The following is a 13,164-nucleotide window of genomic DNA, read 5'->3' as shown; positions in this document are numbered from 1 at the left end:
GATTCCCCTTAGCGCGCGAGATAAGACGAAACAAACCTGCCGCACGGATGAGGACCGAGCGAGGTGAGTCAGGATATGATTCAGAGAGAAACTAAAAATATCCTAAAAAATTCATTTATTTAAGGCCCACATCGCGGAAGGCCCTCAGCTCGGAAGTCTTTGTACAGAGAGCGATTTATACAAAATATCAGACATATATTTATATATATATATATATATATATACTTTTTGTTTTCAGTGCGTATGTATATGTGCCTGGGGCTGAGATTCCATCCCCCGTTACATCGAGATCGCGCTCGGGGGATGAGGACGAAATAACAATTAATAAACGAAGACAGGGTTTTATTTAGAGACGCGCCGCCACGAAATCTGGTGTGTGATCAGTTCGCTCGTGGTAGCGTGGGTTTTCCTTCCGCTCCAATAATATCGCCGTGTTCGTCGCGCAGCATTAACCACGTAGAAGAAGAAGAAGAGAGAGAGAGAGAGAGAGAGAGAGAGAGAGAGAGGGAGGGAGAGAGAGGGAGATAGAGGTTCGACTTTATAAAATTAGATTACCGTAATATATACATGTATCCGCGCGTCTCGATGAACACGGCGCAATCATTGAGCTTCCGTTTACATAAGGGCAGTCTATCCTTTTGATTATGACAACGTCGCTATTTCTCGTGAATTGTTATTTACAATGCTACTTAATGACTATACGCCGTCGCACCCGGCGAATATTTACAACACATTCCGTTCAGGAAGCATCTCCCTTCGAGGCTCGGTTATCAATCGTAATCGGAACCAGAGTGACGCGTCCGTATTGTACCCCAAACACGACAATGTCGAGATGCAATCGCCGCTTTCCCGCACACCACTCCGCTCGTGAGTGAGACGGGGCGATATTGAGAGATAGAATCGACGTCCGAAACGTCGGAAAGAGTCGATTAATTTTTCACCTTCTCATAAAAAAAATATCTGTTGCGTAGTGAACTATCGAGAAGTGAGGTTAATCATCGAAGAATGAGAACGCGGGACGGAGTCCGAGGGGCAATTTAAATGAAAAACACTCGGTGAAGTATTGAGAGAAAATGAAAACAATTGATTTTTTAACAATACAAAAGAGACGAGAATGGAAAAGTGATAAAAAGAATCGAACATCGATTCATCAGTCGTACATACATCGCCCATCTGCAGAGTGGGATGTATTAATTTCATTACTCGCAGCGCGGTGAATTGAGACTATCTAACGCTTCACGCTTCGTTAATTAATTAATTACACAGTGACGATGAATCGCGGGAAGGTGGCGTTTGCGCGAAGGAATGATCCGGTCGTCGCTCCTTTCGACGGTCAGTCTCGCAAATTGAAACTCCTAAATTATAAAATCACTCATTAACACACCCGCGAGTCACCCGCGAGTCACGTGGCTCGCGCAGAAATCGCAGAAGAGAGAGAGCTACATTTCTTTGTCTTCCGCTTCACATCGCATCTCGTAATCGCGGCTAACAACAAGTATCAACAGAAATACACGCACACGAGGCACCGCGTCAACTTACCGGCGTCACTTCTCCGGCGAGTCATCTCACTGGATTTAACACTAAAACTTGTACACGCGATCACACACGGACCGGACGCGAGATCACACAGGGTCCTCAAATCCTAAGCTCGGCGTCGGTAACAGGAATTCCTCGGTTGGCACTTTGACTTGACCTCTGCGTGGCGGGCGGCACGAGAGGGCTGATGCTGGGACTTCTCGTGGCCAAGGGCGACAGGGACGGTGAGAAACTCGGACTCAGCGCGGCGGAAGGGAAGGTGGAGGCGTCGTGGCTGATCGGCGACCTCGGCAGAATGCCTCTGGCCAGTGCGGGCGCCGCCAATGACCTTGGCGCGACGGAGGTAAGCAACGGCGGCGGTGGTGCTTTATGTACAGACTTGGTCTTGCCGCTGCTGCCGGAGTTTCCGCTCTGCACGCTCGCGGCGTCGTCCTTCAGCCTGGCGATCTCGCTGAACACGTGAGCCAACGGCTGGTACTGAGGTCCCCAGTCTAACAGATAGTCCCAATTGTACGAGCCGGTGAGCTCCTCCTCGCTATGCACGATGGAGCTCAAGGAGCCGTTCATCGACGGTCCACCTGGCACCTCCAAGCCGGAAGTAGGTCGCCCGGCTTCACCGATCTTCCCGTAGATGAGCGTCGCGATGTCCGCCTCGGTGCTAGCTTCGTCCTCGAACAGATGCAGACTATCCAGGGGTAGAGCTTCGGGTGGTCTCCTGGGTGTGCCGGCCGGTGGGTCCACGATGCCCAATCTTGCTAAATATTCCTGAGTATTGTGAACAGAGAGGTCGCTCGCGGAATCGCCAGTCTGCTGGCCCTCGTTGATCATCCTGATCTCCTCGTCTTCTCCGTCATCTTCGGCGGAACCCCTGCCGGAGGAGCCTGACTGATCGCTTCCGGAGAGTTCGGAGGTAGCCTGCTGTTGGCCGGATTGGCCGGATGTTCCATACGGTGGTATCTCGTCGTACTTGGGAGGAGCGAACTGGCAGGATGCGCCGCCACCTGCTCCCCCGGCACTGGCTGAGCTGCCGTTTCCGCTCGCACCGACTCCAGCCACGCTTCTGATCGGAATCGTGTCGAACGCGCTCGGATCCACGTAGCTGTTGGACGCGGTAGCGTTGTTCTCCGCGCTCAGACCTGGCTTCGTGCCGGGTTTCTTGTGACGGCGGTTACGAATGTGAAAATAAAGGAAGATGGTGCCGAACGCGAGTACGAGGAGAAGCACGGCGATCAGCAGGCCCAGAGCCCAGTCGGCCAAGCCTCCGCCGGTGGCCATAGCCATGTTCAAGCCGTTGTCCATAGTAGTAGCTCCTCGAGCTCCGTTCGGCTCGTCGTCCTCCATCAGGGTGATCTCCACTATCGTGATGTTGGACAAAGAGCCTTGCCTGCCTGAGCTCGCGCTTACCATCAACTTCGTCAACTCCTCCGCGCTCATGTCGACGTGCATCAGTTTCTGCTTCACGATCAATGCGCCAGTAGTGCGATTCAGCTTGATGTAAGGATGCTGAGATATCAACTGGTACACAACCCGACCATCGGGCCCCTTATCGCGATCAGTCGCCGTCACGTGACCGATCACCGTGCCGGGTAGCGCTTGGGCAATGTTGCGTATGACGAATCGGTACGTCTTCTCGGTGAACTGCGGATAGAACTCGTCCCTCGACTCGATCTCCACCCTGACACGTACCGCAGCGGTGCGACCACCCATGTCCGTGGCGCGCAACGTGAAGGCGTACCGATTCCGTTGCTCGTAATCGAATACTGCGCGAGCGGTGACGATACCCGACTTATCGTCGACCGCGAACAGCTTCCAGCTGTCGTCGATGTCGGAGAAGCCGGTCGCAGCGGCGGAAACGATGGAGTAGTTCAACGACCCGAAGATACCTCGGTCCAGATCCGAGGCGCGCGCGGAGAACACGGTAGTACCGACCGGCTCATTCTCGCCGACGAATTCGAGGTATTCGGACACGGGGAACTTTGGCGAGTTGTCGTTCACGTCCTCCAAGTGAACTCGTAGCTTGGCCAACGCACAGCGAGGCGACACCGGGTCGCTGTCGCATGTCATCATCACGAGATTGTAGACCTCGGGTTCAATGTCGCAATCGAGCGTGGAGTTCACCAAGACAGCGCCGGTCGTCCTTTCGACGCAGAAGCGGCCACCGTCGTTCCCTGAGGTGATGTCGTACACCAATGTGGCCGCCGCGCTGCCAGCCAAATCGTCGTCTTTGGCCCGCAACACGGCAACGGTCATTCCGTGCGGAGCGTCCTCCTTGATCGATACTTCATACAGCTCATCCAGGAAGCGCGGGTAGTTGTCGTTCACGTCCTCCACGATGATCGTCACCATCACCGGCTCGTCTCCCACCAGCGAGCCTGCCGTCATGTTTCCGCCCTTGCTGCCCAATCGCAACGTGTACCTGCAACATTGAATACATGTACGATTTTTAGAATCTTTTGATACTTCGGAATGTTTAAACATCCTCTCGAACAACAATGAGACCGAGATTATAAAAATTATACCGAGATTATATAAATAATAAAAAGTAATCATGATGACAACCACGTGAGGCAAAGTAATAAACTGTGATGAAATTGATTACATAATTAATCGTTACCATAATTTGTTTACAACATCAACTGTAACTTGCCATAATGGAAATTGCCACAAAGCAATCATGACGTAATGTAAGTGAATAAATTGTATGAAATGAAATTTTTATTTCAACTAACGACACTTACATATCCGTTGTCTCGCGATCAAGTGTCTTCGAGAGGATCAGCCTGTCCCTAGATATCTCGAATACTCCGCCATCGTCGCCCGCAATGATGGCCCCGTCCGCCAAGTCCACGTCGGAGAGCCTCATCAACGTCGTACCCTTCGGCGAGCTCTCCTTCACTGTGATCTTGTGGTCGCGTCCAGGAAGGGCGTTCTTCAAACTGCTAAGTCGCACAATCACCGAGCATACCGACGACGCCGGCGGCATGCCGTAGTCCTCCGCGACGATCACCAGATCCAACTCCTTCGGCAAGGGCCTCGGTATCGCCGTGCGATTGACCGTCAGGACTCCGGTGACAGGGTGTACCGAAAATCCCTTGACGGGTCGCAACAGATAATACCGTATCCGGCTGTTCTCCTCCGTAAGGTCGTCGTCCGTGGCGTTCACCGTCAGAATTTCCTGCAGGCTGTCCGGTCCTTCTGGAATAAGAAAATTAACACGTTACATGATCCGCTACATTGTACATCGTGCATGAAGCGATATACGCCGTAACGACTGTACCGATGTGTTCGAGTGAGCAATGAGAAAATATTTGTATCTGCGATGTTCTATATGACTGATAGAGACGAGATGTGGTATTCATTAATGAATGACATGTAGTCAAGGAGTACTCTTGCAAGATCGATTATCGAGTCGTACATTGTACGAGAGACCACTTGAGAAGGGAAGAGAGAGAGAGAGAGAGAGAGAGAGAGAGAGAGAGAGAGAGAGAGGGAGAGAGAGAAAGAGAAAGAGAGAGAGGGATCACCAGAGCGCGAGTTCAAATACTCTCCGCGTCTTCTTGTTGCAGACGCGTCCTCGACCACCGCCGGCCAGCACCGACATTATGAACGCCTTTTTTCGGACGGCGAAGGAGGAGGATAAGCCCTCTTGACATCAGGCCGAACGGAAGTATGAAATAATAACCAGTTATATAAATCGTGCCGCGGTGCCGTGGGTCCGCGGCTCGATGGCGCGTTGCGTATACAAAAATCATTTCGATGCGTTTCAGATCGCCGGATAACTCGGCATTAATGTGCCAAGCCGCGGCCTAAAGTGCAGAGGAGCCAGAGGAGGATATAGGCCGATATGCGTGTGCGCGAAAGAGAGTCCGAAATAAACCCGGAGGACATGGCCCTTCGGGGATTGCCGGGGCGAGGGTATCCTCGGAAGAGAAGAGGAGGACGAATGCGAGGAGGGAGAGAAAGAAGGAGGAAGAAAGACAGAGAGAGAGAGAGAAGGACATAGAAAAAGAAAGAAAGAGAGATACAGAGGTAGAGGTAGAGGTAGAGGTAGAGGTAGAGAGAGAGAGAGAGAGAGAGAGGGGGGGGAGAGAGAGAGAGCGAGAGAGACTGTATAATTATTGCGAAGTGCGTATGACCGCGGTCGCGGAGCGGAGCGTGCTCTCGCGCGCTACGACATCTGAACGCCGGGATGAATTCTTATTTCCCTCTTTTATTATCCTTAATCCCGAGTCGTCGTCTCCCCTGCCCCTTCTTCCCTCTCACCTTCAGCGTATCCCGGCCTCTCAAGCGACGTAATATAGTTTCGCTAATCTTCGCGTCATTGTTCGTCCTTCGTGAACTTTGAGGCGCGCAGCGGGCACCTCAAAGGAAGAGGAAAATCCATGCTGATCCGCGGGCCGATACGACCCCCTCGAGGGCGATCTTTACATCTCATTAGAATCCGCGAGATTTCACGGAAAGGCCGCGGAAGAGGGACAACAAAGTGTCTTCGATCTGCCCCGATGTTATCACCTTAATGAACATCTATAACGATCCCATTAACCCCTTCTCCCCTTCCCCTTTCCCCACCCTTCCAAACGCTTCATTAACTTTCGCCGAGACCTCTCCGCGCGCCCGATCGTATCTGCAATCTACCACCTCGCCTGTCCACCGCGGATGGAACGCCACATAGCTTTTCGCGAACATGCGGCACGAAGCGCGGGATGAGCTCTGGGAGAAGAGAGAGAGGAGAGACAGAGAGACACAGAGAGAGAGAGAGAGAGAGAGAGAGAGAGAGAGAGAGAGAGAGAGAGAGAGAGAGAGAGAGAGAGAGAGAGAGAGAGAGAGAGAGAGGAGGATGCAAATTCGCGGTCTCGTCGCCGTGGGAGCTCCCCGCTCGAACTCTTTCCACATCCACCGCCTGCCAATCCACCCTTCCCCCGGCTGCCCTACCTCCCCGCCGCCCACCCAAATGCACCATTAGGCGCGGGCCTATGTATTTTTAATAAGTTTCGAGAGTCCTCGAAGCCGGCGATCTCGGCCGGCGGTTGCAGTGAAGGCGGCTTTTCGGCTGCCTCGCAAACGGTGTCCTCGCGTTTATTTATGTGCGAGGAGTTCGCAATCCTCTCCTCAGCACTCCTCCTTCCACCCCGTCCTTGCCATTCCTTCTCATACTTCCCCCTCCCCCGCTCTTCGTTCCTCCTGTCCTGCCGATCTCGCACTCTGTTTCTTTACTCTTCTTTTTATCTTTCTTTCTTCTTCTTCTTCTTCTTCTTCTTCTTCTCCCCCTTCTTCTTCTTCTTCTTCTTCTTCTTCTGCTCCTGCTCCTTCTGACTCTCCTTCCACTACTTCTCTGATTCTTCTCTCTTTCTTCGTGCACCGTATCTTTTTCTCTCCCGCATTCGAGCAGCTAGCTTTTCATCGCGGTCTTCCTCCTCTTCTTATTCTCTTTTTCTGCCTCTTACTCTCTCTCTCTCTCTCTCTCTCTCTCTCTCTCTCTCTCTCTCTCTCTCTCTCTCTCTCTCTCTTTCTTCAACTCCCCTCCCCCCTCACACCCGCGCCGGTCTTTCTCGCGCGCTTTATCTCGGCGCGGTGTCAATTCGAGTTTGGAACACGGGCAACAGGACAACGCGTGTCTACTAAAAACCAGTTTTTAAACGCGCGTTTATTTCGCGCAGAGGGGCCCGCCTGTATCCTCCTCCTCCTCCTCCTCCTGCCTTCTTCCTCCTCGCTCTTTCCTCATTTCTTTGTGCCTCCATTGCTTCGATTTTTTCGACGGAACGCTGACACTCCAAGGCATCGTCTAGCGACAGAGTGACGGAGCTTGCGCGAAGCGACCAATAACAAATCTACGGTGCGAGCGAGACGATAAATTTCGAAGGATAAAATCGCGATCGCCGCCGCGAACTTCGTCGCGGAGCGTGAAAAATAATAGCACGTCGAATGCGCAGCATCTACGCATAATGAGCGGCAGGTACGCCCCTATCAATTCGAAATTCTGCTTTTCTCATGCGGCAACGCCACGTTCGTTCAGCTTGACAATCGGAGAGGCGTATTTATCGCGTTGGCCGCGCGTCCAGAATCCCCCCGGCCCCAGCGATTCGTGAAATTGATATCTTTACGGTATAATTCGTACAAACGTGCAACACCGTTAATGGCAACTATAAATACTTAACAACGCGCCGTCTTGGCGGCGAGCCGCGGGTGGTTCGCGTCCTTCTCGGGGGAGGAGACGCGGCAACAAAACGATCCGCGGGCGAGCGAGCGAGGACCTCATACCTCGCTGACGAGCGGGGACGCGACGCTCCCGTCCCGCGTGCGATTTCATCCCACGCTACCGCCGCGGCACGACCGCGTAATCTCGAGAACGATCGTTGCTCAATAAATCAAAGAATTATCACCTGCTCGCTGAAGCGAGCGCCGCGCGATAACCGACGCGATGATCGCGTCCGATCATCGTCAAACTTTCGATCGAATTCACCCCGCTACCTGCCTCTCGCACATGCTCAGCCCTCCCCGCGCGCGAGCGGGGGGCCATCGCGCTCCTGCCTGAGTACGTACCTGAAAGGACAGCCACGTAGGCAGCCTGCTCGAACCGCGGCGTGTTGTCGTTAAGATCGGTCACACGTACGGTCAGGTCGGTCATAGTCTCGTGGATGCCGTCGCTGGCGATCACCTGGACGGTGTACTCGGAGCGCGTCTCGGCGTCCAGACGCTGCCGCAGCACGACCTTGCCGCCGTAGCGGTCGATGCTGAAGGGTCCCGGACTCGTCAGGTTGCTGAAACGGTACGTCAGCACCGGCGAGCTGTCGACGTCGTTCGCCGTGATGGTGGTCAGCACGCTTCCCATGGGGGCGCCTGCAATATCAGAGAGAGAGAACGTCGCGGTTTAGCGATGTGCCGGCACTTGCGTGTAACAGTAACGATTCAGCAAGAATAGAAGATACTCGTATCATCATTTCTCATTATTATTCCTCATTGATCCGAATGTGGGGAATGTTACCTGCGGGGAGGAAAAAATTGTTGTCTCCAAGAGCGGAGAGCGAAGAATCGTCGTCGAATTTGATTCCCGGGAGCCAGAAATTCTGCTTCTTCCGAGAGAAGCGCACTTAGCGGTGTCACTGTGATTTTAATTGAACCGATCTTCCTCGCTCAAGCGAGCGTAAAGAAATGCGCTTAAGCGCTGGTTCGCGCGCGCGCGCGCGCGTTGCCGCGCTCGGCGAGCCGATCGAGCGCGCGGAATTCGCGAGATGCGCTCGTGGCGAAAACGAAGAAAACTGTTAGGGATCTCTCTCGAGCGCGGCGTAGGGCGACGGCTTTATCGCTCCGCTGTGCGGATCTGCGCGGCCCGCTACTGACGAATTGCATCCTCATGCATAAAGGCCCTCCCTTTGATTTCGTTCTTTTGTCCTCATCGCGAGGCCACTTTGTCACCGGGGAACGATCACGCGCGATACATACGCAACGCGAGCGTGTAGCCTTCGGGATCGGGGCGCGCTCTTCCGCGAAGTTAAAGACACTTCAAGGGGGTCGTGCTTAAAATGCATTGGATCCGTACTATCGAATCGTTTTATCTTGGCCGTGTTAAGAAGCGCCCGAACGAATCCGCCCAAAGAAACGGATGAGCTCTTCTCGTTCGCGAGGAGACGATCGGACGGAGGCGCGCGCGCGCACAGTGTGAGTAAATTACAATATCGCCGTCCGAGCATTACGCGGAGAAATTGAAAACCGTAACGCGGGGACTAATTTGCGAGCACAAAGTGCGCGTGCGCGCGCGCGCGCGCGCGCGACATGTACAGCACGGACTTGCGCGCGTCGCGCAGCGCATTACCATATGCGGCGCACGCGAGCGCATTTATCGTCGCTCGGACGCAATTTGTCCTTAAATATGAATTTACGTCTTCTCATAAGTCATCGTGATCGCCGCTCGCGATCCGGCGATCTGTCTGTCTGCAACAATGACCGTTGGAGCTCCCTACGTGCATTGTCGCGCTGCGAAGGCGAGGGCACTAGTAGAGGATCCAGTTGGTGTAACTCGAGAGAGAGAGAGAGAGAGAGAGAGAGAGAGAGAGAGACCAGACGACGATTTCGTCGGAGCGTTCAATTGCATCGAAATTTATCGAAGACAACCGAGAGCGACTGACCGGACACAAAGCTTTCTTCTCTTACGATCAAATCTCCCGCGCGATTCTTATTCCACTCCAGGCGACGAAGAATACAATTACAGCGACGACGAAGCACCCCCCTTTCCGCGGGAGAGGCGGCAGAAGAGAGCGCGATATTTCCATAAAAATGTAAAGATAATTCATCAAAGAGGGAGAGAGAAATAGAGGGGTCTCCGAATACACGCCGTGGCTCTCGACAATTCCGCAGGGGATTCCCCGGCGAGGACTCGCCCCGGCTCGGCTCGACGCGGGCTCGAGCGGCCGGCGAGAGTACGTGGTTACGAAGAGGTATATCATCAGAGACTCGACTTTGATTCCACGACCGCGGCGGGTGATATACGTCGGGCGTAGCAACACCTGCGGCAGTAAAAGAATTATTCTGTACTGGCGCGATGCACTCGTGGGGCCATGGGGGCTAGCCATGGCACGCGGCTGCGACCGCTCGTAAATTTCACGGGAGATCGTTAAAGTCGTGTAAATCGCTTTCCAGAGCGACCCCGTCTACGGGCAAACACGCGCGGCCCCGGCATGACTCTGTTATCGCTCTCCGAGCGCCCTCGCAGTTTGAGTCTCGCTGGGAAAAACGGAAGTGGTTGTAATACAAAGACCAATTAGAAATACACAAATCGAAAGGGATTCTCAGGACACGAGAAGGATGCTCATCGATGCATCACTACCGTCGAGAGCCAGGATCCGCGCTCTCGCGGATCGAGCCGAGTCGAATCGGGGCGAGCGCAGTGCGGCGACGTAATCCTCCTTGTACGGGAAATACCGACGCACGTCGGTGGTCCGCCATTGTCTCGATTTCTCGTGTCAGTGGCACTTTCGGAGCCGGTCCGATCGGCGCTGTCGATTAAATCCTCCCACAAATGTACACACGGCCGTGCGGAAGGAAGGGCCCTACGGGAGCACCGAGGCAAGGCCCATCCAACATCGGCGAGCCGCGCCTCCCGGTTTCGACGATAATTACATCCTTTATTCCTACCGGGGTAATTACAAACGTTTACCGTAGGACGAGCGAAGCTCGGGCGGCGGCCGTTAAACGCCGTGCGAGAGCTCTCGCGCGCGCGCGCGCGCGCGCGGATTATAAACATAATCGATATCGCCGTCGCGGAAGGACGTGAAGGGCCCGTCACGGGCCCCTAACGAGAACATAGACCACTTCTGTTAAACCACTCTGCGCCGCGTTGTGCTATCAATTAGCAATTTATAAGCATAAATCACTGTTACGGAGGAACGGAGCAGGCGGCGATTACCGTAAAGACGCGGTCAAGAGAGCTTGTGAGCAGCTTGGGCGATGTTAGGAGGACGAGAAGAGCAGACTCGTTATCCCGTCACGTCTCGCGTTACGACCGCGCCGATGATTCATATTTCTATCAAATCCGCTTTGAATGCGCCGAGAGCTGCATTAGCCGCCAACGTAGCCGTTGCTACGTTGTCCGAAGAGATATTTCGCCTCATTGATCGCGAGATATTGAAGAAGTGTTGTGATACGCGCGCGTCCCCAGAGGGCTCATCAACCGGCCGACGTGCGGCGTTTTTAATCGCGCTTCTACGGGCACGTCGGAATGACATTTCCCCGATGCGACGCTCGCCGAAGCTCGTCGAGAGGCCGAGAGGACACCGCGACGAGCTACTTCTTAGGCAGAGGGTTAAATAAATTTCGCCGGTCGGCCGCTGCGCGGCATCGCGCATCACATTGCGAACGAATTGCGCCGTGGCCGGAGACTTTTACGGCGATACAAATTAGATGGTAATTTCGCATTACGCCATTGGCGAGCGAGTACGTGCCTACGTACGTATCTTCGTGTCGAGCGTTCTCGGAAGAACAAGAAGAAGAAAGATGCAACGGTGGCAGTCGCAGCAGCAACTACGGCAACAGCAGTAGCGGTAGCAATGGTAGGTAGAGAACGGAGTGGGGGTGGAGGGGGTAGGCAAAGAAAGGGACGAGACAAAAACGCGAGCGTAATAAAGGGACAGAGGAGAAAGGGAGAGAAAGAGAGAGAGAGAGAGAGAGAGAGAGAGAGAGAGAGAGAGAGAGAGAGAGGGAGAGAGAGAGAGAGAGAGAGAGGGGGGAGAGAGAGAGAGAGAGAGTCTCCTATTATATCCCTCACGTTCCCCGAACGATTGCTAGAACGTGCGTGACTCGCCACCTGTTTGCTATTGGGAATTCCATTCGACAGGAAGAAGCGAGGCTGCGAGAAGAAAACGGCCCGTTCGAGGTATCATCGAAACCGCACGGTCTTCGTTATTCGATGATGCGGTTGAACTTACTCGATCACCGTCCCTCTTTCGTCGCGTCATCTTCGCTGACTAGCTGCCCACCGATGGCGATCGAAAGGGACTCGCGGGACTCTGGGCCTTCTTTTTCTGCGCCTCGAGAGATGGTAGCGCGAGGTTGGCGCTTGTACGTCAAACTCGCGGCCACCTCGGTCCCCCGCGCCGGTTCCATTGAATCGTATCTGTCAATGGGGAACAATATGGTGGCGAGAAAGGCCGGAGGAAGAGGGCCCATGTGTCGGGGCTCCGAGAAGTGGAAGAGAGAGGGAGAGGGAAGGAGAGAGGACAGAGAGAGGAAGAGAGAGAGAGAGAGAGAGAGAAAGAGAGAGAGAGAGAGAACAGTCCGAGCCACCGAACGCGCGCCTCGGCAGCCTCGCCTAAGTTATGCAGATTGTTCCGAACAGTTGGACTTTAATGCCGGCATAAATCCTTTGCCACTTAACTTTATACTTGGAGAGTAGAATGCGTTCCCGCCCTCTCAGCGTGCTCGTGCCTCTCTTCCACTGCCTACTCTTGCTTACGCGTTCTTCATCGATTCCTCTTCTCGCGCCACCGTTTATCCGTATTCCTCTTAGCGAGAAGGAGAGAGAGGGAAAGAGAGAGACGAGCAAGAAGAGAACGAGCGAGAAAGAAAGAGAGAGAAATGCTCTACTATATATTATTCTAAATATACCTTCTGCATCGTGTACAAAAATTTTATTATAAATACGAGTGTTATATTCGTCTTTTGTCGAAAGGGCCAATGCAACCTTTCGACTCGCGTGTGCTTTTGCATACAGAATGGAATCTCTATACTTTTCATGTGTTTAATTAATTTATTTTTTTTAAATAGAATTCTCTCTCTCTCTCTCTCTCTCTCTCTCTCTCTCTCTCCGGGACTCCTTCCGTATAGTTGCACGAGAGCTCGCCCGACGCATTGCGACGCGTAGCTGCGCCACGGCTTTTTCTGCCGCCGCACGTGGATGACCTTGGTAAGAGTGAACCCGTCATAAAGCCCGTTGAATTTCGAGGGAGAGATTCGCGAGCCGACGGCCAGGATGAAACTCGAGCTATCGTCATCGCGGATGAAACCCGAGAGCCAGTATTGCCGACAGGATTATCATAGATACCGCGTGATGCTACTGTCGCCGACAGCGCGAGTGTCCTAACGAGCTCCTAGCCATTCCACATTGTAATACAATGTGGCCGCGCGGCTCCGATAGCG

At 53.5% G+C, this 13,164-nt stretch overlaps 1 protein-coding gene across 1 annotated transcript in view; it reads right to left on the bottom strand.

Moving 5' to 3' along the window:
• ds (dachsous cadherin-related 1) overlaps positions 1-13,164 on the bottom strand; it is a 66,868-nt gene continuing 53,704 nt past the window's right edge. Inside the window, exons 14-16 of the mRNA XM_025304184.1 lie at positions 8,077-8,373; positions 4,275-4,731; positions 1-3,952 (exon numbers count right to left, since the gene is read on the bottom strand). Of these exons, the coding sequence (XP_025159969.1) occupies positions 1,636-3,952; positions 4,275-4,731; positions 8,077-8,373 (3,071 nt within the window). The 3' untranslated portion in view covers positions 1-1,635. The remainder of the gene's footprint in view (positions 3,953-4,274; positions 4,732-8,076; positions 8,374-13,164) is intronic.

Source organism: Harpegnathos saltator, unplaced genomic scaffold, assembly GCF_003227715.2.
Source record: "Harpegnathos saltator strain DR-91 unplaced genomic scaffold, Hsal_v8.6 scaffold594, whole genome shotgun sequence".
Classification (NCBI taxonomy): Eukaryota; Metazoa; Arthropoda; class Insecta; order Hymenoptera; family Formicidae; genus Harpegnathos; species Harpegnathos saltator.
This window is presented reverse-complemented; position numbering and strand designations above follow the sequence as displayed.